At 41.0% G+C, this 23,252-nt stretch overlaps 1 protein-coding gene across 3 annotated transcripts in view; it reads right to left on the bottom strand.

Moving 5' to 3' along the window:
- ARHGEF9 (Cdc42 guanine nucleotide exchange factor 9) overlaps positions 1-23,252 on the bottom strand; it is a 547,099-nt gene that overhangs the window by 339,845 nt on the left and 184,002 nt on the right. For 2 of the 3 annotated variants that reach the window (XM_055564524.1, XM_055564523.1), the window contains exon 2: positions 1,883-3,472. The exons of the other annotated variant lie outside the window; for it this stretch is intronic. In XM_055564524.1, coding sequence (XP_055420499.1) covers positions 1,883-3,412 — 1,530 coding nt within the window. In that variant the 5' untranslated portion in view covers positions 3,413-3,472. The remainder of the gene's footprint in view (positions 1-1,882; positions 3,473-23,252) is intronic. 3 annotated transcript variants of the gene reach the window in all.

Here is a 23,252-nt window from a genome sequence, read left to right as displayed (position 1 = left end):
TACAAATTCTCTGGATCATATGGAGAAATTGAGACCCTTAGAGGGGAACTATCTGTCTTAAGTTCACAAATTCAAGGATATAAATGGCACTAGAAAGAAGCCAGTTTCCTGACTTCAGACACTTTGTTCAGCAGCCTTAACCAGCTGCAGTACTGTTTTGAATTGTTTTCCTGGCTGGATATTGTTCACAATTATTAATAATTTACCAAAATTTAATAATTGCAACAGTTACCACTTTGTGGAAACCTGCAATGTGTCACAAAAGGTGATAGACTGGGTACTCTAGCTTATTTGATTCCCCATAACAAGTCCCCTTATATAGGATCTGTTTTATCCTGTTTCACAGATGAGAAGGAAAATCCCACTCAAGCCTTTGTGACTCCAAAGCCCGTGCTTTTAAAGAACCTACAAAGCATCTCTGTATCCAATCCACACAGCCACTTAGTGAGGTGCTGTGCTCATCTATGACCCTTTTCCTAGTGACTGGTAACATCAGATATGCAGTCTCCAACTGCAATTATCAGCTAATGGAATCATTAAGTATGTTTGTTTGCTTGTTTGATTGTTGGTCTTAAAACTACTGCAATAAAATTTACTCCTAATAATATTATGCCAATCTTTATATTCTTAAAGCTTACCAAATATGATAAAAATAGAAATAAAATATTTATAAACATATTAATTCCCTTCCAGAAAAAGCAGGCTTATTGCTTTTGTCCTGCTGGGACCCAATTTCTCTCAAAGTATGATTTGAAAGATGACAGGACAGGTTGAGAGCTATCAGGCTAGACTACTCCCATCACCACTACCAAGAAGAATTTTAGTTAGCTACCCTTAAATAACACTTTGCCATAAAATTATCTGGATAAACTACAGAATATCTGCTTATAAAGACATTCTTAAGTCCCAAAGCCAGATAGTCCCTTCTCATACTTATCCAACATTCATCCTACTACTTTTAGCACATTTCTTTTTGTCCATGCATGAGGGCATGGTGAGCACCTGCTTGTCATCACTCAAGTAAAATCCCTGGAACACTACAGCCAACTAGACAAAAGCACCAGACTTGGAGTCAAAAGTGAAAATTTGAATCCAAATTCTGCTACAATCTATGACTCTGGATAAGTCATTAAACCCCTCTCAGCTTGCCTCTTCACTGGTAAAATGTGGATAATCACTCCATCCTCACAAGGTTACTTTAATTAAATGAAAACAATGTAATGTGACTACACCCTGACAGATGTTGGATATAATGAATGCTGGAAGAAGGTTATTGGGCTGTTTTCTACCTACATTCTTCAGGCTGAACAACACAGTGTTGTTGTCAGAAGACACCTAGAGATTTTCCAGACACCAAGAAAGCGCCTTCCCCTCCACAGGGAAACTGAGGTCCAACAAGATGAAAGGACTCGTCTCAAAGTCATATGGACAACTGAGAACAGAACTGAGACACAAATCCAGGTCTCCTGTCACTCAGTCCCAGAGGATTTGCTGGACACTAGTCTCTGAATTCAGCTCCTGTTGGTGGGGAAGGATAGGGTGGCAAAGCCATGGAAATGCCCAACAGCTAAGGAAAATAGGAGACTATGGCTCTCTTGAGCATAATTAAATGACCCTGGTCATTCTGCTGGCATTCCCAGAGCTTCAGTTTTTGTTCAAGGTTGAACTGAGATGTACCTGCAGGCGTTCAGCCCAATGAAGGGACAAAAATTGCCCAGGATTTTTAGGATGAGTCAATTCCCAGGCAACTGACTGGTGGGAACATTCCTTCTGGGACATTCCTGATGGAAGGTAGGGTTATGGGAAAGGCATGAGAGTTTTACTGGCTTCCGGGGTTCTGAATGTTTCAAATGGTGATTTGGAAAGTCAGCATCCCCCTTACCTGAGTACCCAGGACTCCAGTACTGGATTTGTTGGCTTTCCTGTCTGCACCTGCTGTTCTTATATCCAAGTCAGAATCCTGGGGCTGTCCTCCCTGGATGGATGCCCCAGGCCCCTTGAAGGCCTCTGGTTTCTCCATCTCATTGGGCTTCTCTTCTAGCTTCTCCATGACAGCTTTGGTGGTTAACTCAGCACAGGTGCCTGGCTCAGGGGACTGTCCAGCACTGTCATCTTCCTTAAGGATGTTGACCACAGTCTCAATGTCTTCATCAAGTTCCTCTGAGGAGCTCTCCGTGGTGAAGACATGGCCATAATGGCAACTGCACCCAGTCTGTGGAGTCGGGTCATCCTGGAGCTCAAAGACAGGTGAAGTGGAGGTTGAGACTAATGCAGCAGCAGTGCAGGGGTCTTCAAGGGCCTGGCCCAAAGTCTTCTTGCCCTCAATGCTCATTTCAAATGTGCATGAGGCTTGTGAGGCCTTTTGGTGACAGTGCTGGCACCTCTCAATGACATTGCCCCACACCATAACCTCAGGGGTCTGGCTGAGTGGGAAGGAGGCCTGGGAGGCAGCACCCTCTATGATGAGGGCTTCACTGCCACCACTGATGAAGTAGGTCTTGTCACGCTGGTGGCTCATCTGCAGCTCTTCCCGGGATAATGCACGCCACTTGCGGGCCATCTCGGCCACATTGCTGAAGAACTTGACAACACTACCAAAAGGCACAGCCTTGTCTCTACGCAGGTGCCTAAGACTCTCCTCGTAGCCCCTTTCCACATTCCCTTCTAAGGTGGAGGCCTTAATGGCAGACTCAGGATCCTGGATTCTGGAGTCTCCAGCTGATCTACATGGGGCCTCGCAGTCTCCAGGGGATGTGTGTTTCAGGTAGCTCCTGGCCCACCTGCCCCTACCAGACTGCTCAGAGGACTCTTTTTCCCAGTGATCCTCCTCCACATGGATGCCAAAATCATCAAAGGCCAACACTTTCTGGTTCTTGGGCATCAGTCTTTGTACATCTGCAAGGAAGGGCTCCAGGCCCTCAGTGTGTCCTGAGTAGGAATAACGAAAAGGCTTTGAGGCCTCCTGGGCCTTTCTCATCTGGTAAATATGTGACACCTCCTGGGGTTCCTGGACCTTGATGCTCCTAAGAGTAGTATTCTTGGAGGCCCCAGTCGAAGGCTTCAACCTTTTGAATGCCTTCATTCGATCTTTTAATGTGACTTTGGGCTTCAACTCTGATGGTCTGGAACTGTCTCCCAGTAAAATCATGGACTGGGGTCTCTTCGCCTGACTGGAGGCCTCTTTTCTACGACTCATAAAATCCCAGATCTTGTTGACTTTGATTTTCTTCTTGTTCTGACCATTCTCTTCCCTGGAGCTCAAATCACCTTGGTCACACTGCTCAGACTTCTCCAGCCCTACCTCCCTGGCCAGGCCTTCTACCTCAGGGTGGCCTGGGAAGACCTGAACCAGGTAATCATTGGGCACCAGATCAGAGAGGAAGGTAGTCCGACAGCTGCTGAGAGTCTCCATGGTCACAGCAGGGGATGGGGCCACAAAGGCAGAGAGGGAGGGTTGGTGAGTTATTTCCAGCTGACAAGGAGAGAGAGATAAAGAGAGGGGGAGAGAGAGAGAGAGAGGTAGATTACGCAAAGCCACAAAAAGGTTCTTTGCAGATTTGTCACAATCAAATAAGTGATTCATACTTTGTCACCACTGGCCCACTAAATTTTTTGGACCTTTGCAAAGCAAAAGTGCATTCATTTGGACCCCACTAATTTAGGATTGGGGAAGATCACAGCTTATCCTGTGTGCCAAAACATCCTTTAATTCTTATTTAAATGCAAATATACTGGAGAAGGACAAAACTTAACAGCTATTATTATCAGATCTTGATAATTGAGTAAATACATTAAAAAGCCAAAAAATAAATAATAAAAAAAAAACACAAGGTATCTCAAAAGTCTATCACTTTGATCCTCTAATTTTATAAAGAGGTTCTAGAGATCCAGAGAAGATACTTATCTTGTCTAAACTACAAAACCAAGGGAGCAGCAGGTAAGGATTCAGTCCATGCTTCCCTTTCTCTCATTTGCTCCTCCATGCTCCTGCTTTCACACAGAAAAACAGCAGGAAGTGAGTTCACCAAACACCCACTCAGCATTGACCCCTTATCCAAGAGCTGGATACCACTAAGATTATAGACACATACAGCTTCTCATCTGAGATCATATTCTACTGGGAGAGACTTGTAGACATAAACAATTACAATACAGCCTGATAAGTGCTCTAACAGAGGTATCCACAAGGGCAGCAGAAACTTAGAGGGAAAGAGAAAGGGAACAGTAGAGGAGGTGCCTCTTCAAGGAAGCAAAAAGGAGATTAGAAGTCCCAAGAATGTTTCCCAGAACAGCTGGGACTAGAACTAGAAGCTCACCCATGATGAAATCTTTCTCCATTCAATGCTTTTTGCCCCTCTGCCCTGAACAGGCTGGAACAGAATTTGCTAAGAGGGAGAGAGGCAAGAAGGCAGGTTAATATTCAGAGGCTGAAAGGAAAGAAAGGAAAAAGAGGAGAAAGTGGGTGGAGCCCAGAGCTTAAAGGCAGTTTCTGCCTTTCTGATGGTTGTCCCGGGTGTCAGGTTACTAGCTCATGGTCTCTTTGGTCCTCTTCCTCTGGTCTGGTCTGCAGAGTTAAATTCACTTGACCTGAAGTATGTCTTTAATCTGTATCTTTCCTATACTTATGAGCACAGCCTGTGCAGAATCTCTTTGACTCACAAAATGTTCATTTGATCAGTGAGATTATCTATTTTGGGAAAATGAGACCAAAAAGAGGAAGGGACTTTAAACAACTGACAAAGGATTAATTTCCAAAACTTACAAGCAGCTCATACAAGTCAATACTAGAAAAACAAACAACCCAATCAAAAAGTGGGAAAAAGGACCTAAACATATATTTCTCCAAAGAAGGCATACAGGTGGCTAACAAACACATGAGAAAATGCTCGACATGGCTCATTATTAGAGAAATGCAAATCAAAACTACAACGGGATATCACCTCACACCAGTAAGAATGGCCATCATCAAAAAAGTCTACAAACAATAAATGCTGGATAGGGTTTGGAGAAAAGGGAACCCTGTTGCACTGTTGGTGGGAATGGAAATTGATACAGCCACTATGGAAAACAGTATGGATATTCCTTTAAAAACTAGGAATAAAACCACCATATGACCCAGCAATCCCACTGCTAGGCATATACTCTGAGGAAACCAAAATTGAAGACACATGCACTCCAATGTTCATTACAACACTATTTACAATAGCTAGAACATGGAAGCAACCTAGATGTCCATTGACAGATGAATGGATAAAGAAGCTGTGGTACATGTATACAATGGAATATTACTCAGTCATAAAAAGGGACCCATTTGAGTCAGTTCTAATGAAGTGGATGAACTTAGAGACTATTATACAGAGTGAAGTCAGTCAGAAAGAGAAAAACAAATATCATATACTAACACATATATATGGAATCTAGAAGGATGGTACTGATGAAAGTATTTGCAGGGAAGCAATGGAGACGCAGACATAGAGAACAGATAAATGAACATGGAAGTGGGGAGGAAGGAAAAGGTAGATGAATGGAGACAGTATCATGGAAACTTACATTACCATATGTAAAATAGATAGCGAATGAGAATTTGCTGTATGACTCAGGGAACTCAAACTGGGGCTCTGTAACAACCTAGAGGGATGGGATGGGCAGGGAGATGGGAGGGAGCTTCAAGAGGGAGGGGGCATAGGTATACCTAGGGCTGATTCATGTAGCTGTTTGGCAGAAATCAGCACAATTCTGTAAAGCAATTATCCTTCAATGAATAAAATAGACAAATTCAAAATTTAAAAAAAAAAAAAAAAGAGGAAGAGACTTGACCTAGGTCATATGCCAAGCCAGTGGCAGGCCAAGAATAGAAGCCTAGTCCTCCAGGCCAGGAAGTTTCTTTACCTCAGTCCCACATTTCTACCCTCATCCATGAATTCTGTTTCTCCAAGTAGGCTTTCTGTACAACTCTAGAAGATAATAACAATAGCTAACATTTATAAGTATGAGGCACTACATTAAAATGTAGTTATATTTTATTAAAATAAAAATATTTATTTTATAAATAAATAAATATTTATTTATATTATATTTTATAATGTTATTATAGGGGATTGGAATGCAAAAGTAGGAAGTCAAGAAACACTTGGAGTAATAGGCAAATTTGGCCTTGGAATACGGAATGAAGCAGGGCAAAGACTAAGAGAGTTTTGCCAAGAAAATGCACTGGCCATGCAAACACCCTCTTCCAACAACACAAGAGAAGACTCTACACATGGATATCACCAGATGCTCAACACCGAAATCAGATTGATTATATTCTTTGCAGCCAAAGATGGAGAAGCTCCATACAGTCAACAAAAACAAGATCAGGAGCTGACTGTGGCTCAGATCATGAACTCCTTATTGTCAAATTCAGACTTAAATTGAAGAAAGTAGGGAAAACCACTAGACCATTCAGGTATGACCTAAATCAAATCCCTTATGATTATACAGTGGGAGTGAGAAATAGATTTAAGGGCCTAGATCTGATAGATAGAGTGCCTGATGAACTATGGACTGAGGTTCGTGACACTGTACAGGAGACAGGGATCAAGACCATCCCCATGGAAAAGAAATGCAAAAAAGCAAAATGGCTGTCTGGGGAGGCCTTACAAATAGCTGTGAAAAGAGAAGCAAAAAGCAAAGGAGAAAAGGAAAGATATAAGCATCTGAATGCAGAGTTCCAAAGAATAGCAAGAAGAGATAAGCAAGCCTTCCTCAGCGATCAATGCAAAGAAATAGAGGAAATCAACAGAGTGGGAAAGACTAGAGATCTCTTCAAGAAAATTATATACCAAGGGAACATTTCATGCAAAGATGGGCTTGATAAAGGACAGAAATGGTATGGACCTAACAGAAGCAGAAGATATTAAGAAGAGGTGGAAAGAATACACAGAAGAATTGTACAAAAAAGGTCTTCACGACCCAGATAATCATGATGGTGTGATCACTCACCTAGAGCCAGAGATCCTGGAATGTGAAGTCAAGTGGGCCTTAGAAAGCATCACTATGAACAAAGCTAGTGGAAGTGATGGAATTACAGTTGCTGCTGCTGCTGCTGCTAAGTTGCTTCAATCATGTCTGACTCTCAGCGACCCCATGGACTGCAGCCCACCAGGCTCCTCCATCCATGGGATTTTCCAGGCAAGAGTACTGGAGTGGGGTGCCATTGCCCTCTGGAATTACAGTTGAGCTATTTCAAATCCTGAAAGATGATGCTGTGAAAGTGCTGCACTCAATATGCCAGAAAATTTGGAAAACTCAGCAGTGGCCACAGGACTGGAAAAGGTCAGTTTTCATTCCAATCCCAAAGAAAGGCAATGCCAAAGAATGCTCAAACTACTGCACAATTGCACCCATCTCACACGCTAGTAAAGCAACGCTCCAAATTCTCCAAGCCAGGCTTCAGCAATACGTGAACCGTGAACTTCCAGATGTTCAAGCTGGTTTTAGAAAAGGCAGAGGAACCAGAGACCAACTTGCCAACATCCACTGGATCATGGAAAAAGCAAGAGAGTTCCAGAAAAACATCTATTTCTGCTTTATTGACTATGCCAAAGCCTTTGACTGTGTGGATCACAATAAACTGTGGAAAACTCTGTAAGAGATGGGAATACCAGACCACCTGACCTGCCTCTTCAGAAACCTGTATGCAGGTCAGGAAGCAACAGTTAGAACTGGACATGGAACAACAGACTGGTTCCAAATAGGAAAAGGAGTACGTCAAGGCTGTATATTGTCACCCTGCTTATTTAACTTCTATGCAGAGTACATCATGAGAAAGGCTGGGCTGGAAGAAGCACAAGCTGGAATCAAGATTACCGGGAGAAATATCAATAACCTCAGATATGCAGATGACACCACCCTTATGGCAGAAAGCGAAGAGGAGCTAAAAATCATCTTGATGAAAGTGAAAGAGGAGAGTGAACAAATTGGCTTAAAACTCAACATTCAGAAAACTAAGGTCATGACATCCAATCTGGTCACTTCATGGTAAATAGACAGAGTAACGATGGAAACAGTGAGAGGCTTTTTTTTTTTTTTTTTGCGGTGGGGGGGGGGTGTTCCAAAATCCCCTCATATGGTAATTTCAGCTATGAATTTAAAAGATGCTTACTCCTTGGAAGGAAAGTTATGACCAACCTAGATAGCATATTGAAAAGTAGAGACATTACTTCACCAACAAAGATCTGTCTAGTCAAAGCTATGGTTTTCCCAGTAGTCATGTATGGATGTGAGAGTTGGACCATAACAAAAGCTGAGTGTTGAAGAATTGATGCTTTTGAACTGTGGTGTTGGAGTAGACTCTTGAGAGTCCCTTGGATTGCAGGAAGATCAAGCCAATCAATCCTAAAGGAAATCAGTCCTGAATATTCATTGGAAAGACTGATGCTGAAGCTGAAACTCCAATACTTTGGCCACCTGATGAGAAGAACTGGCTCATTGGAAAAGACCTTGGTGCTGGGAAAGATTGAAGGCAGGAGGAGAAGGTGACAACAGAGGCTGAGATCATCGGATGTCATCACCGTCTCAATGGACATGAGTTTGAGCAAGCTCCAGGAATTAGTGGTGGACAGGGAAGCCTGGCATGCTAAAGTCCATGAGATTACAAAGAGTTGGACAAGTGTGCGTGACTGAACTGAAGTGAACTAACTAAAATTGAAGTTGAGAAAGCCTGTAGAGGGATCTCATGCCCTATTACTCATAATTGAATACCCCCAAACAGGAAAAGATGTACCTTTTATGTCCAATAGGAAAAAGTTTGCTATACTACTACAGTTTGCTATATACTATATACTACAAAAGGAAGGAAAATTTTCTTCTTGCCCAGCAATAAGCCCAGTCAATGAAAAATACCACAGCTCAGCTAATGAGAAATCTTCACCTTCCTGAACTCTTACTTTCCTCCAATAAACCTTCATTTAGAACAAGCCCTCCCAATTGCCTATTTGTTCTATAAAAGCAAGCTTTGTTTTTTGGATTTACTTATGGTCTACCATAAGTTGTATTTCCTTAGTTCCAATTTCTCTGGCTATTTACAAATAAATTCATTTAACTGAAGAGATAACTGGATGTTTTATTTTTAAATTTGACAGTTATAATGTCAGAAGTGGGGATGGAAGGAAGCAACTTCTGTACTTGTGCAAGGTACCTGCGCTGAGCTCTTGTGTTCATGATTTCCCTGATTTGTCACCCTCTTCTGGTTTGATGAGTCTCTCAGATCTTGGGCCCATTCTCTTTGCATTTTGAGTTCTCCAGTTTAATTCAGGACCATGAAATGCTTTATCCTTTGTGGTTCAAGGCTCTGTCCCTGCTGTCAATGCTTTATCATAGAGAAGTAATCAATTATTTCCCTTTTGGAAGTGTGCTAACAGTTTGGTGCAGCTCCTCTTGGAATGGAATTGGTCTAGCTAGGAATTTTCCTTTGTTCTTGGAAAAATCCTGAGAAATAGAATCCCAGTCATCTAAATGCTCTAAGGGCAGCCTTCCTTCAGGGACATTTAAGAACTATGAGCCCTACATATACACATTTTTAAATAAATGGGCCAACATGAACAAAACTAATCTAGAACTGCAGTGGCCATTATGATGAACTTTCAATCTTCAAGCTTATTTTTCTCAGAACTAAATTATAAAGTCATAGTTCTAAGATAAGGTAATTTAATTTCATCCTTATTTTACTTGGTACCTGGAGTCTTCCAATTATATTCATAACTCTACAATCACTTTTTTGCAAAATACAATTTCTAAATTAATTGATATGAACAAACAATTGAAATAAGACAAAATGGCTTCTGAGGTTTACTTTTCCCCTCACCCATTTTCTTCATGTGGGTAGACATCTTGTGCACCTATCCTGCCCCCAGTGCCATCTTCTTTTCCTCCTTTTTGAAAACCTGCTCCTTTAAAATCAGGCACTCTGAAGATTCAAATACTGAAGACTTAATTACTGTTTCTAAGTTAACTGGGGCAAAAAAAAGATTACAAGGAAAAATGTAAGTATCTATCAACCTAGATTTTTTTTTTATATAACAGATAAATATATTCTAAAAGGCCCAAGAGAAAACCTGCTTTCTGTTTCTGTCTTTGTTTGTTAAAGATTCTTTGTAAGTTACCAGTCCTGTTCAATGGGAAGAAACTTTGTTTTAAATAAGTATACCTTAGGGGTCACTTTTGAATGAGAGGATTTCAAACCTCTCAAGAGACAATGGAATGCATTCTTTGATTATTATGAAGGAGTTTCTGAAAGACAGATTTGCTCTAAAACAGCTTTAAGAAGACTCATACCTACAGCAAATAACCTGAACCTAGATCATCTGCCAGAAACACAACTTGGATCCATCCATTCTTTTGACTTTTGGGTTATTGCACCTGATACATAACTAAAATTTAAAATAAAACTATAAGATCTCTGTTTGCATCTGTATATATGCTCATGTGTATCCAAACACATGTGTATATATGTGTGACTTTTTTTTTCTCTTCTAGCTCTGTATGGCATTGTTAAAATTAATTTGCAAAAGAGCTCTATTTAATTGGCATAAAACAAACAAGTACTCATATAAATTAAAGAAATATAAACAAAACTAAACCAAATGATTTTCAAGTTCACATGATCTAGGGTGCATGCATGTGTAGTCGCTTCAGTCATGTCCAACTCTTTGTGACCGCATGGACGGTAGCCCACCAGGCTCCTCTGTCCAAGGGATTCTCCAGGCAGGAATACTGGAGTGGGTTGCCAGGCCTTCCTCCAGGAGATCTTCCTGACTCAAGGATCGAACCCGCATCTTCTGCAACTCCTGCATTGCAGGCGGATTCTTTATCTACTGAGTCACCTGGGAAGCCCATGATCTAGGGTAAATTTTTAGTAAATAAAAGCCAGCTTAAAGTTGATGGTTTAATTGAAACAGGTGTGTCTTTGGAGTTAGCACTGAAAACTTTCACTCTACCTGGGTTGATTGGTCAGATAAATTCACGTTATCTCTGTCACAAAATTTCTTAGGAAGTAAACAACTTGATATGATGAAATTACCATAAGCAATCTTAACATAGTGGTTGAAAACAAATAAAATATATATAAATGAGTTTAATGTTTCTAAGTGAATGTTTAAAATAGCTTCCCAAAGTCTTTTTGGTAACCTGAAACTTTACAGTTTTGCTAAGTTATATTAAACTATAGGACTATAGGTAGTCATCAAATATCTAGATTGTTTCCAAATAAAATATTGAAACATTACTAAGAATATGTTCATCCACTTCTGTTTTCCTTTACAAAAGAACCAAAGATATTTGGGTCTCTTCGTAGACATTCCATTTTGAAAAATGTGCAACAAGAAAAATACACTTTTAGGAATCATGAAATGTATTCATAAATTTGGCAGTAAAAGACCATTCACAATTGTTTAAGGCTATTAGAAATAATAAGAGGAAAGAAAGTAATTTTGTCCTAAAGTGAAGCTAATTGTTTTACTATAGGAAACCATAAAAGACAGAACAAAAGTTGAATGGAAATGGAAATAGTAAGTTGCATAAGGGTGATGGAAAGGAATCTTTGAAACCTGAGTTTTATGTGTTATCATACTGGTTAAGATTAAAATAAGTTTGTTTTTAAATGACTTTAATGTCAAAAATACACTGTAAAATTGGGATTTGGTTTTTCTCTCTGTAAGGACAAGGTATTAGTCAAAACTATGGCTTTTCCAGTAGTCCTGTACAGATGTGAGAGCTGGACTATAAAGAAGGCTGAGTGGCAAAGAATTGATACTTTCAAAATGTGGTGCTATAGAAGGCTCTTGAGAGTCCCTTGGATAGCAAGGAGATCAAACCAGTCAATCGTAAAGGAAATCAACCCTGAATATTCATTGGAAGGACTGATGGTGAAGCTGAAGCTCCAATAACTTGGCCACCTGATGCAAAGAGCCGACTCATTGGAAAATATCCTGATGCTGGGAAAGATTGAGGGGAGGAGAAGGGGGTCAAAGAGAATGAGACAGGTGTATGGCATGATTGATTCGATGGACATGAGTTGGGGCAAGCTCCTGGACATAGTGAAGAACAAAGAGCCTGGCGTGCTGCAGTCTATGGGGTTACAAAGAGTCGAACACAATTGAGCAACTGAGCAACAACCACAAATTATTGGACTATTGATCTGCTCCTGATAAGAGCTTGTGAAAGTTTTTTCCTTTTCTTCAAGTAATCTGCTTAGAAAATAAAGATATGTGTTTTATCAAAATTATTTCCTATGCTTCATGTTATCTTAATCAAGTCTTTGATTACTTAAGAAGATTGAATCTTCTCACCTTTTAAAAAAGCTAAACATTGCTTCAGTTCAGTTCAGTTCAGTCACTCAGTCGTGTCCAACTCTTCGAGACCCCATGAATTCCAGCACACCTGGCCTCCCTGTCCACCAGCAACTCCCGGAGTTCACTCAAACTCATGTCCATCGAGTCGGTGATGCCATCCAGCCATCTCATCCTCTGTCGTCCCCTTCTCCTCCTGCCCCCAACCCCTCCCAGCATCAGAGTCTTTTCCAATGAGCCAACTCTTCGCATGAGGTGGGCAAAGTACTGGAGTTTCTGCTTTAGCATCAGTCCTTCCAAAGAACACCCAGGACTGATCTCCTTTAGAATGGACTGGTTGGATCTCCTTGAAGTCCAAGGGACTCTCAAGAGTCTTCTCCAACACCACAATTTAAAAGCATCAGTTCTTTGGCACTCAGTGTTCTTCACAGTCCAACTCTCACATCCATACATGACCACAGGAAAAACCATAGCCTTGACTAGACGGACCTTTGTTGGCAAAGTAATGTCTCTGCTTTTGAATACGCTGTCTAGGTTGGTCATAAGTTTCCTTCCAAGGAGTAAGTGTCTTTTAATTTCATGGTTGCAATCACCATCTGCAATGATTTTGGAGCCCCCCAAAATAAAGTCTTACACTGTTTCCACTGTTTCCCCATCTATTTCCCATGAAGTGATGGGACCAGATGCCATGATCTTCATTTTCTGAATGTTGAGCTTTAAGCCAACTTTTCCACTCTCCTCTTTCACTTTCATCAAGAGGCTTTTTAGTTCCTCTTCACTTTCTGCCATAAAAGTGGTGTCATCTGCATATCTGAGGTTATTGATATTTCTCCCGGCAATCTTGATTCCAGCTTGTGCTTCTTCCAGCCCAGCGTTTCTCATGATGTACTCTGCATATAAGTTTAGTACAAGTGTTCTAATATGAAATGGTGCTTAATACACGTGTTCTATATATAATGTTACCAGCCATAATTTTAACAGGTATGTCACAGAAATAAGCAGATGCCTTGTCAATTTCATTATAATGAACTTTCATCAAATCTTTTGCATTTTCAGGTCTTTTTGACATTTATAGACAGTTACTGCTTCACTGTGACGCTTTTTCAAATGTTTCACCATCAGAAAAATTCACAGAAAGGACTCTGGTTGTCAGGAAGCATTTAACAAGAGGCTTCCTGTGTGCTGTTTTGGATCTGTCAGGAATTCTCTGTTCCTTATTAATTCCTGAATAATCAGGAATTTAAGAGGAGAGGCAAGCCTCTCCTGGGGGCTGAGGAATCCAGGCATTTCCTTCATTAGTTTTTCTATATGGTGATAAGTACCCTCCTCCTTCTTGTGCACCATATAGTAAAAGTGATTGTTTACAACTCTCTCTCTTTAATATGGATCTCCTATTTTTGTAAGTCTGGCATTTTAATCTTTATCTTTGCTGATAATAACTACAGTATATATGCCCCACCATGTTGATTAAAACACCTTGGCTCCATCAGAGCTCTGGTCCCCGTGTCTTGCTTTCTCTCTCTCTCTCTCCCTCTCTCTTTTTTCAGGCTGATGCCCTGGAGCACATAGGCTCTCTGAGTTCACTTTCCTGCCCGGACTTCTAAGACCCTCTAGAGAAGGCGCTCTGCACCTTCACCCCATCGAAAGGGGGCCTAAGGCCTTCGTGAACAGAGCAAGCCCCGTGCAGGGGCTTTATTGGCTTTATGCATAAACCAAGGAATATCAGCCTCTTTCTCTCTCCATTACATTCTCATTGCTTGACTCCAGACCACCAGGTTTTGGTCCATTAAAGGACCTCAATGATTTTTGATGTCTTCAAGAACATAATACTAAACGAGGCAATAATTTATAAAATTCAAATAGATAATCAATTGTTTTAATGTTTTGTTTCCAGGTATCAGATCAGATCAGTCACTCAGTCGTGTCCGACTCTTTGCCACCCCATGAATCGCAGCACGCCAGGCCTCCCTGTCCATCACCAACTCCCAGAGTTGACTCAGACTCACGTCCATTGAGGCAGTGATGCCATCCAGCCATCTAATCCTCTGTACTCCCCTTATCCTCTTGCCCCCAATCCCTCCCAGCATCAGAGTCTTTTCCAATGAGTCAACTCTTCGCATGAAGTAGTCAAAGTACTGGAGTTTCAGCTTTAGCATCATTCCTTCCAAAGAAATCCCAGGGCTGATCTCCTTCAGAATGGACTGGTTAGATCTCCTTGCAGTCCAAGGGACTCTCAAGAGCCTTCTCCAACACCACAGTTCAAAAGCATCAATTCTTTGACACTCAGTGTTCTTCACAGTCCAACTCTCACATCCATACAAAACCACAGCCTTGACTAGACAGACCTTTGATGGCAAAGTAATGTCTCGGCTTTTGAATATGCTATCTAGGTTGGTCATAACTTTTCTTCCAAGGAGTAAGCGTCTTTTAATTTCATGGCTGCAGTCACCATCTGCAGTGATTTTGGAGCACAGAAAAATAAAGTCTGACACTGTTTCCACTGTTTCCCCATCTATTTCCCATGAAGTGATGGGACCAGATGCCATGATCTTCGTTTTCTGAATGTTGAGTTTTAAGCCAACTTTTTCACTCTCCACTTTCATTTCCATCAAGAGGCTTTTTAGTTCCTCTTCACTTTCTGCCATAAGGGTGGTGTCATCTGCATATCTGAGGTTATTGATATTTCTCCCCGCAATCTTGATTCCACCTTGTGCTTCTTCCAGCCCGGCATTTCTCATGATGTACTCTGCATAGAAGTTAAATAAGCAGGGTGACAATATACAGCCTTGACGTACTCCTTTTCCTATTTGGAACCAGTCTGTTGTTCCATGTCCAGTTCTAAGTGTTGCTTCCTGACCTGCATATAGATTTCTCAAGAGGCAGATCAGGTGGTCTGGTATTCCCATTTCTTTCAGAATTTTCCACAGTTTATTGTGATCCACACAGTCAAGGGCTTTGGATAGTCAATAAAGCAGAAATAGATGTTTTTCTGGAACTTACTTGCTTTTTTTGATGATCCAGCGTATGTGGGCAATTTGATCTCTGGTTCCTCTGCCTTTTCTAAATCCAGCTTGAACATCAGGAAGTTCACAGTTCATGTACTGCTGAAGCCTGGCTTGGAGAATTTGGAGCATTACTTTACTAGCGTGTGAGATGGGTGCAATTGTGCGGTACTTTGAGCATTCTTTGGCCTTGCCTTTCTTTGGGATTGGAATGAAAACTAACCTTTTCCAGTCCTGTGGCCACTGCTGAGTTTTCCAAATTTGCTGGCATATTGAGTGCAGCACTTTCACAGCATCATCTTTTCAGGATTTGAAATAGCTCAACTGGAATTCCATCACCTCTACTAGCTTTGTTCATAGTGATGCTTTCTAAGGCCCACTTGACTTCACATTCCAGGATGTCTGGCTCTAGGTGAGTGATCACATCATCTTGATTATCTTGTAAGTTAAGGAGCAGCGGCTGTGCTTTCCTAGTGCAGCCATGAAAAGATATCCCATGTCCAAGGTAAGAAAACCCAAGTAACATGGTAGGTGTTGTAAGAGGGCATCAGAGGGCAGAGACACTGAAACCGTAATCACAGAAAACTAGTCAATCTAATCACACTAGGACCACAACCTTGTCTAACTCAATGAAACTAAGCCATGCCCATGGGGCCACCCAAGACGGGCGGGTCATGGTGGAGAGGTCTGACAGAACATGGTCCACTGGAGAAGGGAATGGCAAACCACTTCAGTATTCTTGCCTTGAGAACCCCATAAACAGTATGAAAAGGCAAAATGATAGGATACTGAAAGAGGAACTCCCCTGGTCAGTAGGGGCCCAATATGCTACTGGAGATCAGTGGACAAATAACTCCAGAAAGAAGGAAGAGATGGAGCCAAAGCAAAAACAATACCCACTTGTGGATGTGACTGGTGATAGAAGCAAGGTCTGATGCTGTAAAGAGCAATATTGCATAGGAACCTGGAATGTTAGGTCTATGAATCAAGGCAAATTGGAAGTGGTCAAACAGGAGATAGCAAGAGTGAATGTTGACATTCTAGGAATCAGCGAACTAAAATGGACTGGAATGGGTGAATTCAACTCAGATGACCATTATATCTACTACTGTGGGCAGGAATCCCTTAGAAGAAATGGAGTAGCCATCATGGTCAACAAGAGTCCAAAATGCAGTACTTGGATGCAATCTCCAAAACGACAGAATGATCTCTGTTCATTTTCAAGGCAAACCACTCAATATCACAGTAATCCAAGTCTGTGCCCCAAGCAGTAATGCTGAAGAAGCTGAAGTTGAGCGGTTCTATGAAGACCTCCAAGACGTTTTAGAACTAACACCCAAAAAAGATGTCCTTTCATTATAGGGGACTGGAATGCAAAAGTAGGAAGTCAAGAAACACCTGGAGTAACAGGCAAATTTGGCCTTGGAATACGGAATGAAGCAGGGCAAAGACTAAGAGAGTTTTGCCAAGAAAATGCACTAGTCATAGCAAACACCCTCTTCCAACAACACAAGAGAAGACTCTACACATGGACATGACCAGATGGTCAACACCGAAATCAGATTGATTATATTCTTTGCAGCCAAAGATGGAGAAGCTCTATACAGTCAACAAAAACAAGACCAGGAGCTGACTGTGGCTCAGATCATGAACTCCTTATTGCCAAATTCAGACTGAAATTGAAGAAAGTAGGGAAAACCACTAGACCATTCAGGTATGACCTAAATCAAATCCCTTACGATTATACAGTGGAAGTGAGAAATAGATTTAAGGGCCTAGATCTGATAGATAGAGTGCCTGATGAACTATGGATGGAGGTTCATGACATTGTACAGGAGACAGGGATCAAGACCATCCCTATGGAAAAGAAATGCAAAAAAGCAAAATGGCTGTCTGGGGAGGCCTTACAAATAGCTGTGAAAAGAAGAGAAGGGAAACGCAAAGGAGAAAATGAAAGATATAAGCATCTGAGTGCAGAGTTCCAAAGAATAGCAAGAAGAATTAAGAAAGCCTTCCTCAGCAACCAATGCAAAGAAAGAGGAAAACAACAGAATTGGAAAGACTAGAGATCTGTTCAAGAAAATTAGAGATACCAAGAGAACATTTCATGCAAAGATGGGCTTGATAAAGGACAGAAATGGTATGGACCTAACAGAAGCAGTAGATATTTAGAAGAGGTGGCAGGAATACACAGAAGAACTGTACAAAAAAGAACAATACCTTAGAGTAGTTAAAAAAAAAAAAAATCTGAGAAATGGACAAGAGCAGCAGGAGATGAGTGAGAGGGTAACAGGCAGGAAGGCCAGGGGTCTCCAAATGGAGAAAATACTGTCAGACATTTTTTATCTCTCTCTTAAGGGGCAGGAGGAAACAAACAGGTGTTAGATTTTTTCCCCTTCTCTATACCCATTTAAAAAGAGTTTTCTCTTAAAATTCTGTGTTGGCATAATGACACCTGGATCCACCTGAACTTAACTTTTCTCAAACCTTGAGCTAATCAATGTGTTTTTCTTATGGAAATGTTTTTCTTAAGCTATGTTAATGAACTGTGTATTTACCCTAGACTCTGTCTTTCTTCAAGTTCATTCCACTTAAGACTCAGAACCGATAAGGGCTCAACAAACCTCTATGTTTTACTCATACATTGCTCTCCTAATCTGTTAATGAAACTATATATTTACTTGGAAACCTGTCCTTATTTTTTATTTTTTTAATTTTTAAATTAATTTTTTTAAATTGGAGACTAATTACTTTATAATATTGTAGTGGTTTTTGCCATAAATAGACATGAATCAGCCACGAGTGCACATGTGTTCCCCATCCAGAACCACCCTCTCACCTCCCTCCCCATCCCATCCCCCAGGGTCATCCCAGTGCACCAGCCCTGAGCACCCTGTCTCATGCATCAAACCTGGACAGGTGATCCACTTCACATATGATAATATACACGTCTCAACACTACCCTCTCAAATCATCCCACCCTCGCTTTCTCCCACAGAGTCCAAAAGAGTGTTCTTTACATCTGTGTCTCTTTTGCTGTCTCGCATATAGGGTCATCATTATCATCTTTCTAAAGTCCATATATATGTGTTAGTATACTGTATTGGTGTTTTTCTTTCTGGCTTACTCCACTCTGTATAATAGGCTCCAGTTTCATCCACCTCATTAGAACTGATTCAAATGTATTCTTTTTAATGGCTGAGTAATTTTCCATTGTGTTTATGTACCACAGCTTTCTTATCCATTCATCTGCTGATGGACATCTAGGTTGCTTTCATGTCCTGCCTATTGTAAACAGTGCTGCAATGGACATTGGGGTACACGTGTCTCTTTCAATTCTGGTTTCCTTGTTGTGTATGCCCAGCAGTGGGATTGCTGAATAGTATGGCAGTTCTATTTCCAGTTTTTTAAGGAATCTCCACACTGTTCTCCATAGTGGCCGTACTAGTTTGCATTCCCACCAACAGCGTAAGAGGGTTCCTTTTTCTCCGCACCCTCTCCAGTATTTATTGTTTGTAGACTTTTGGATAACAGTTATTCTGACTGGCGTGAGATAGTACCTCATTGTGGTTTTAATTTGCATTTCTTTGATAATGAGTGATGTTGAGCATCTTTTCATGTGTTCGTTAGCCATCTATATGTCTTCTTTGGAGAAATGTCTGTTTAGTTCTTTGGCCCATTTTTTGATTGGGTCTTTCGTTTTTCTGGAATTGAGCTGCATGAGCTGTTTGTATATTTTTGAGATTAATTTTTTGTCAGTTGCTTCATTTGCTATTATTTTCTCCCATTCTGAAGGCTGTCATTTCACCTTGCTTATAGTTTCCTTCGTTGTACAAAAGCTTTTAAGTTTAATTAGGTCCTGTTTGTTTATTTTTGCTTTTATTTCCATTATTCTGAGAGGTAGGCCATAGAGGATCCTGCTGTGATTTATGTCAGAGAGTGGGAAACCTGTCTTTCTTCGATTCATATCAGTCATTTTATGGCCCGGAATGACTCACCTGGTATCTATGTTATCTCAAAATGCATGTTGTGGGTGAGGGGCCTGGTGCCACTCTGAGTTTTGAGACATCTCTTTTCTCTAATTAACAGCTTACTGATAAGTATATAACATACTGTTAAAGTGTAGCAGGAGCACACTCTTTCTGTCCCCTTCTGATGTTTATATCTTTCTCTATCTCTTTTATACTTTAATAAAACTTTATTACACAAAAGCTCTGAGCGATCAAGCCTTGTCACTGGCCCTGGATTGAATTACTCTCCTCCAGAGGCCAAGAATCCCAGCATCTTTCACGGTTCAACAACACACTTTCATGAGCACTTTGGAAAATAGCAACAACAATAACAAACTTTTTACAGAAAAATTTTACCAAAGTTGAATTGTCTTAAAATACACAAGTGGAAACAAGAGTTAGATGTTGAAGAGAACTTCTTGAAAGTGAAGATTGTTAAATACTAGATGGGAAGGATTCTTTATAGTAAGTGTTGATAGACTACCAAGTTTGGGCAAAATGCAGTCAGGGGCCTGTTTTTGAAAGGCCCTTAGGGAAGAATGATTTTCACTTTTTAAATTGTTGAAGGAGAAAGATGAGCAAGAGGAGAAGGAATGATAAAGACCACAGTGGCCCTGAAGCCTAAAATATTTACAATCCAGTCCTTCACAGAAAAAATCACCAATGCCCATGCTAGAGGAACTTGCTCATCCTACCTCCTTGGGACCTTAGTTTCCCCATGTCAAATTTGGGAAGAATTCTTGACCTAATCACCTCAGGTGACTAGTGTGAGGATACTAGAGGAGTTTAAAAGTCAGAATGGAGGGGTGGGGAAAAGATGTGAATGCACTGAAGAGGAAATTACTATTTGGGAAACCTTGAGACCATGTTTTGGAGCTCTAGGATGGCTTGGGGAGTGGGTAGAGATAATTAGAGCTGGGAGTAATTTTGAGTATGTTAAAGGGAGCAAAGAAGCAGCAAGAGGAGGAGATGACAACAATATCTTATATGAGAACCATTCCACAGGTAAAGTTACAAAGGCAATAATCAGGAAAAAGGAAAACAAAAAGGTATCAGACAAGCTTGTTGATCCTAGAAGAGAGGCTGAGAAGAAACAGATGGTTCAGCTCGGAGAAAAAGGCATAGAAAACCACCCACAAATTTGTGGAGAAGTTAATTAGGTGGACTGAAGTCAGGGAAACAAAGATAAATGGCCTCTGTTTCTGGGATGCTTGAAACACTGAGTAGGTATCTTAAGGCCAGTCTTGATTGGTAAAAGCCAATTACAGGAAGTGTTAAGAGACTCAGACAGATACTCCATTCTGTTCCAGCAAGCAATCTTCAGTCTTTATTGCCTGGTGTTGAGGAGCTCACTCATTCTTGAAGCAGTCCTCTATGATGAAACTTTTAGCTAGGACCTTCTTTTTTGTGTCATCTGTCTTCCTATACTTGCTTTCCCCTAATTATGATTCTTGGGATCAGCACCAAGTGGGCCAACTCCTTTACTTATATAGTCAGAGGGATCCATGACACGTATAAGGAAAAGAATATCAGATTTGGAGTAGAAACCCTGATTTGAAATCTTGGCTGTAGTATCCAATCCTGTTGAACCTCATTTACCTCATCTAGAGAATGGTCAAAATAATACCTTCCCTGTGTACTCCAAGCTTTATTTGTGCAGATCGAGTAATCATAATAACATAAAATGATTTTAATAGAACAATATGTAAACTTGTAAAATTTACACAATTATGAACTATTTTTACTATTGCTACTCCATGGACATAGATAGAGAATGGGCTTTGGAGCCTGTCAGACTCAGGTTATGTTCCCAGGGCTGGCCTCAATCTGTTGTCCATATATGACTGTTTCCTTTTTGCCATTCCTTGAATGACTAAATCAGAGTTGATTTCTATTGTTTGTAGCTCAGAACCTTGCCTGCTATGCTGAACTGTCCCTCTTGGGGCATAGTCCCATGGAGGGAGTCTCCTGGAGGCTAGGAGTGAGACTTTTTCCTAGTAATCTACTATGTCCAGAAAAGGACTGGGTACATGCTAGTTTATTCATGGCATTAAGTGTCTAACACTATCCTCATGCTACTCACTGCTTCATGGTCCCAGACTTAAGATACATCAGCAACATGACCAAGTATTCCAAGGCTCAATTAATAATGTTTGCACCAATCCCTCTTATTTCTGATGCACTGGGCATATCCAGTGGCATCAAGGGTCAGCCTGTCAGCACCCTAAAAGTAGTGATAGAAATCTGTATTTGTTAGGTAGGCTCAGAATGTGATAGGGAGGGGGCTTTGTATCATATTTCTCAAATACAGGAGCTTTGGGGTGAGCTCTAAAGATGTGTCCTTTAGAACTGCTTCCCTCCTCCTTCCTTTCCTTTATCCTGTTGACAGAGATGTTGAGAACACAATCAGACAGTCCTTAGTAACTGATAACCTGAGACTACACTCTGGTTGCCACAAACATTTGGCAACTTGATGTGGCAGCATGCCTCTGGGCAAAGGCAGGGATCCATGTGTCAGTCAAAAAGTTGCAAACCTTTGGGAGTGTGCCAGACCTGGTACATGAGCCTACAGTCAGTTCCCTGTAGACAAGTTCCAGCTGCCATACCTCTCTTTGTCACAGTCTAGCAGTCAGCACAGGTGCATCTCTGTGGGTGCTGAAAGCTGACAGCACAGCTTCTCTTCTCCCCACCCTGATCCCCAGCCCACCAAGCTATGAAAATCCTCTTTAGCTCTACTCCCAAGAATAATGTAAGTTCCACCTTCTGCTTCTCATCTTAGCTCTGGTGATTAATACATAGCCACCCATCCCCTACACACATGTATCACAAGATGGGAGAATAAACTTCTCTTGCCCCTTTTGCTGTTGTTGTTCAGTCACTAAGTTATGTCGACTCTTTATGAGCCCATGGACTGCAGCACACCAGGCTTCCCTGCCCTTTGCTATCTCCCAGAGTTTGCTCAAACTAACCATTGAGTCAGTGGTGTCATCCAACCATCTCATCCTCTGTCACTCCCTTTTCTTCCTGCCATCAATCTTTCCCAGCATCAGGGTCTTTTCCAATGAGTTGGCTCTTTCTGTGGTTCTAGAGAAGACTCTTGAGAGTCCATTGGACAGGAAGGAGATAAAATTAGTCAATCTTAAAGGAAATCAACCCTGAATATTAATCTAAAGGACTGATGCCCCCTTTGAAAGACTTCCAATCTTACATCTACTTTGCAATGATGTTCCTTGACCCTAATGAAAAGACTATTAAAGTCTTAGGGTGATTAACAGATTCACAAATATTCTTTCTTTTGATGTTCACAACAAGCTTCTAATGTACATATTATCTGCCATCATTCTATGCATAGTACATCATGAGAAACGCTGGACTGGAAGAAGCACAAGCTGGAATCAAGATTGCCGGGAGAAATATCAATAACCTCAGATGTGCAGATGACACCACCCTTATGGCAGAAAGTGAAGAGGAACTAAAAAGCCTCTTGAGGAAAGTGAAAGTGGAGAGTGAAAAATTTGGCTTAAAGCTCAACATTCAGAAAACAAAGATCATGGCATCTGGTCCCATCACTTCATGGGAAATAGATGGGGAAACAGTGTCAGACTTTATTTTTCTGTGCTCCAAAATCACTGCAGATGGTGACTGCAGCCACGAAATTAAAAGATGCTTACTCCTTGGAAGGAAAGTTATGACCAACCTAGATAGCATATTCAAAAGCAGAGACATTACTTTGCCAACAAAGGTTCGTCTAGTCAAGGCTATGGCTTTTCCTGTGGTCATGTATGGATGTGAGAGTTGGACTGTGAAGAAGGCTGAGTGCCAAAGAATTGATGCTTTTGAACTGTGGTATTGGAGCAGACTCTTGAGAGTCCCTTGGACTGAAAGGAGATCCAACCAGTCCATTCTGAAGGAGA

Source organism: Bubalus kerabau, chromosome X (assembly GCF_029407905.1).
Source record: "Bubalus kerabau isolate K-KA32 ecotype Philippines breed swamp buffalo chromosome X, PCC_UOA_SB_1v2, whole genome shotgun sequence".
NCBI classification, from domain to species: domain Eukaryota; kingdom Metazoa; phylum Chordata; class Mammalia; order Artiodactyla; family Bovidae; genus Bubalus; species Bubalus kerabau.
The sequence above is the reverse complement of the archived record's forward strand: the minus strand, read 5'-3'. Positions and strand labels throughout refer to the sequence as shown.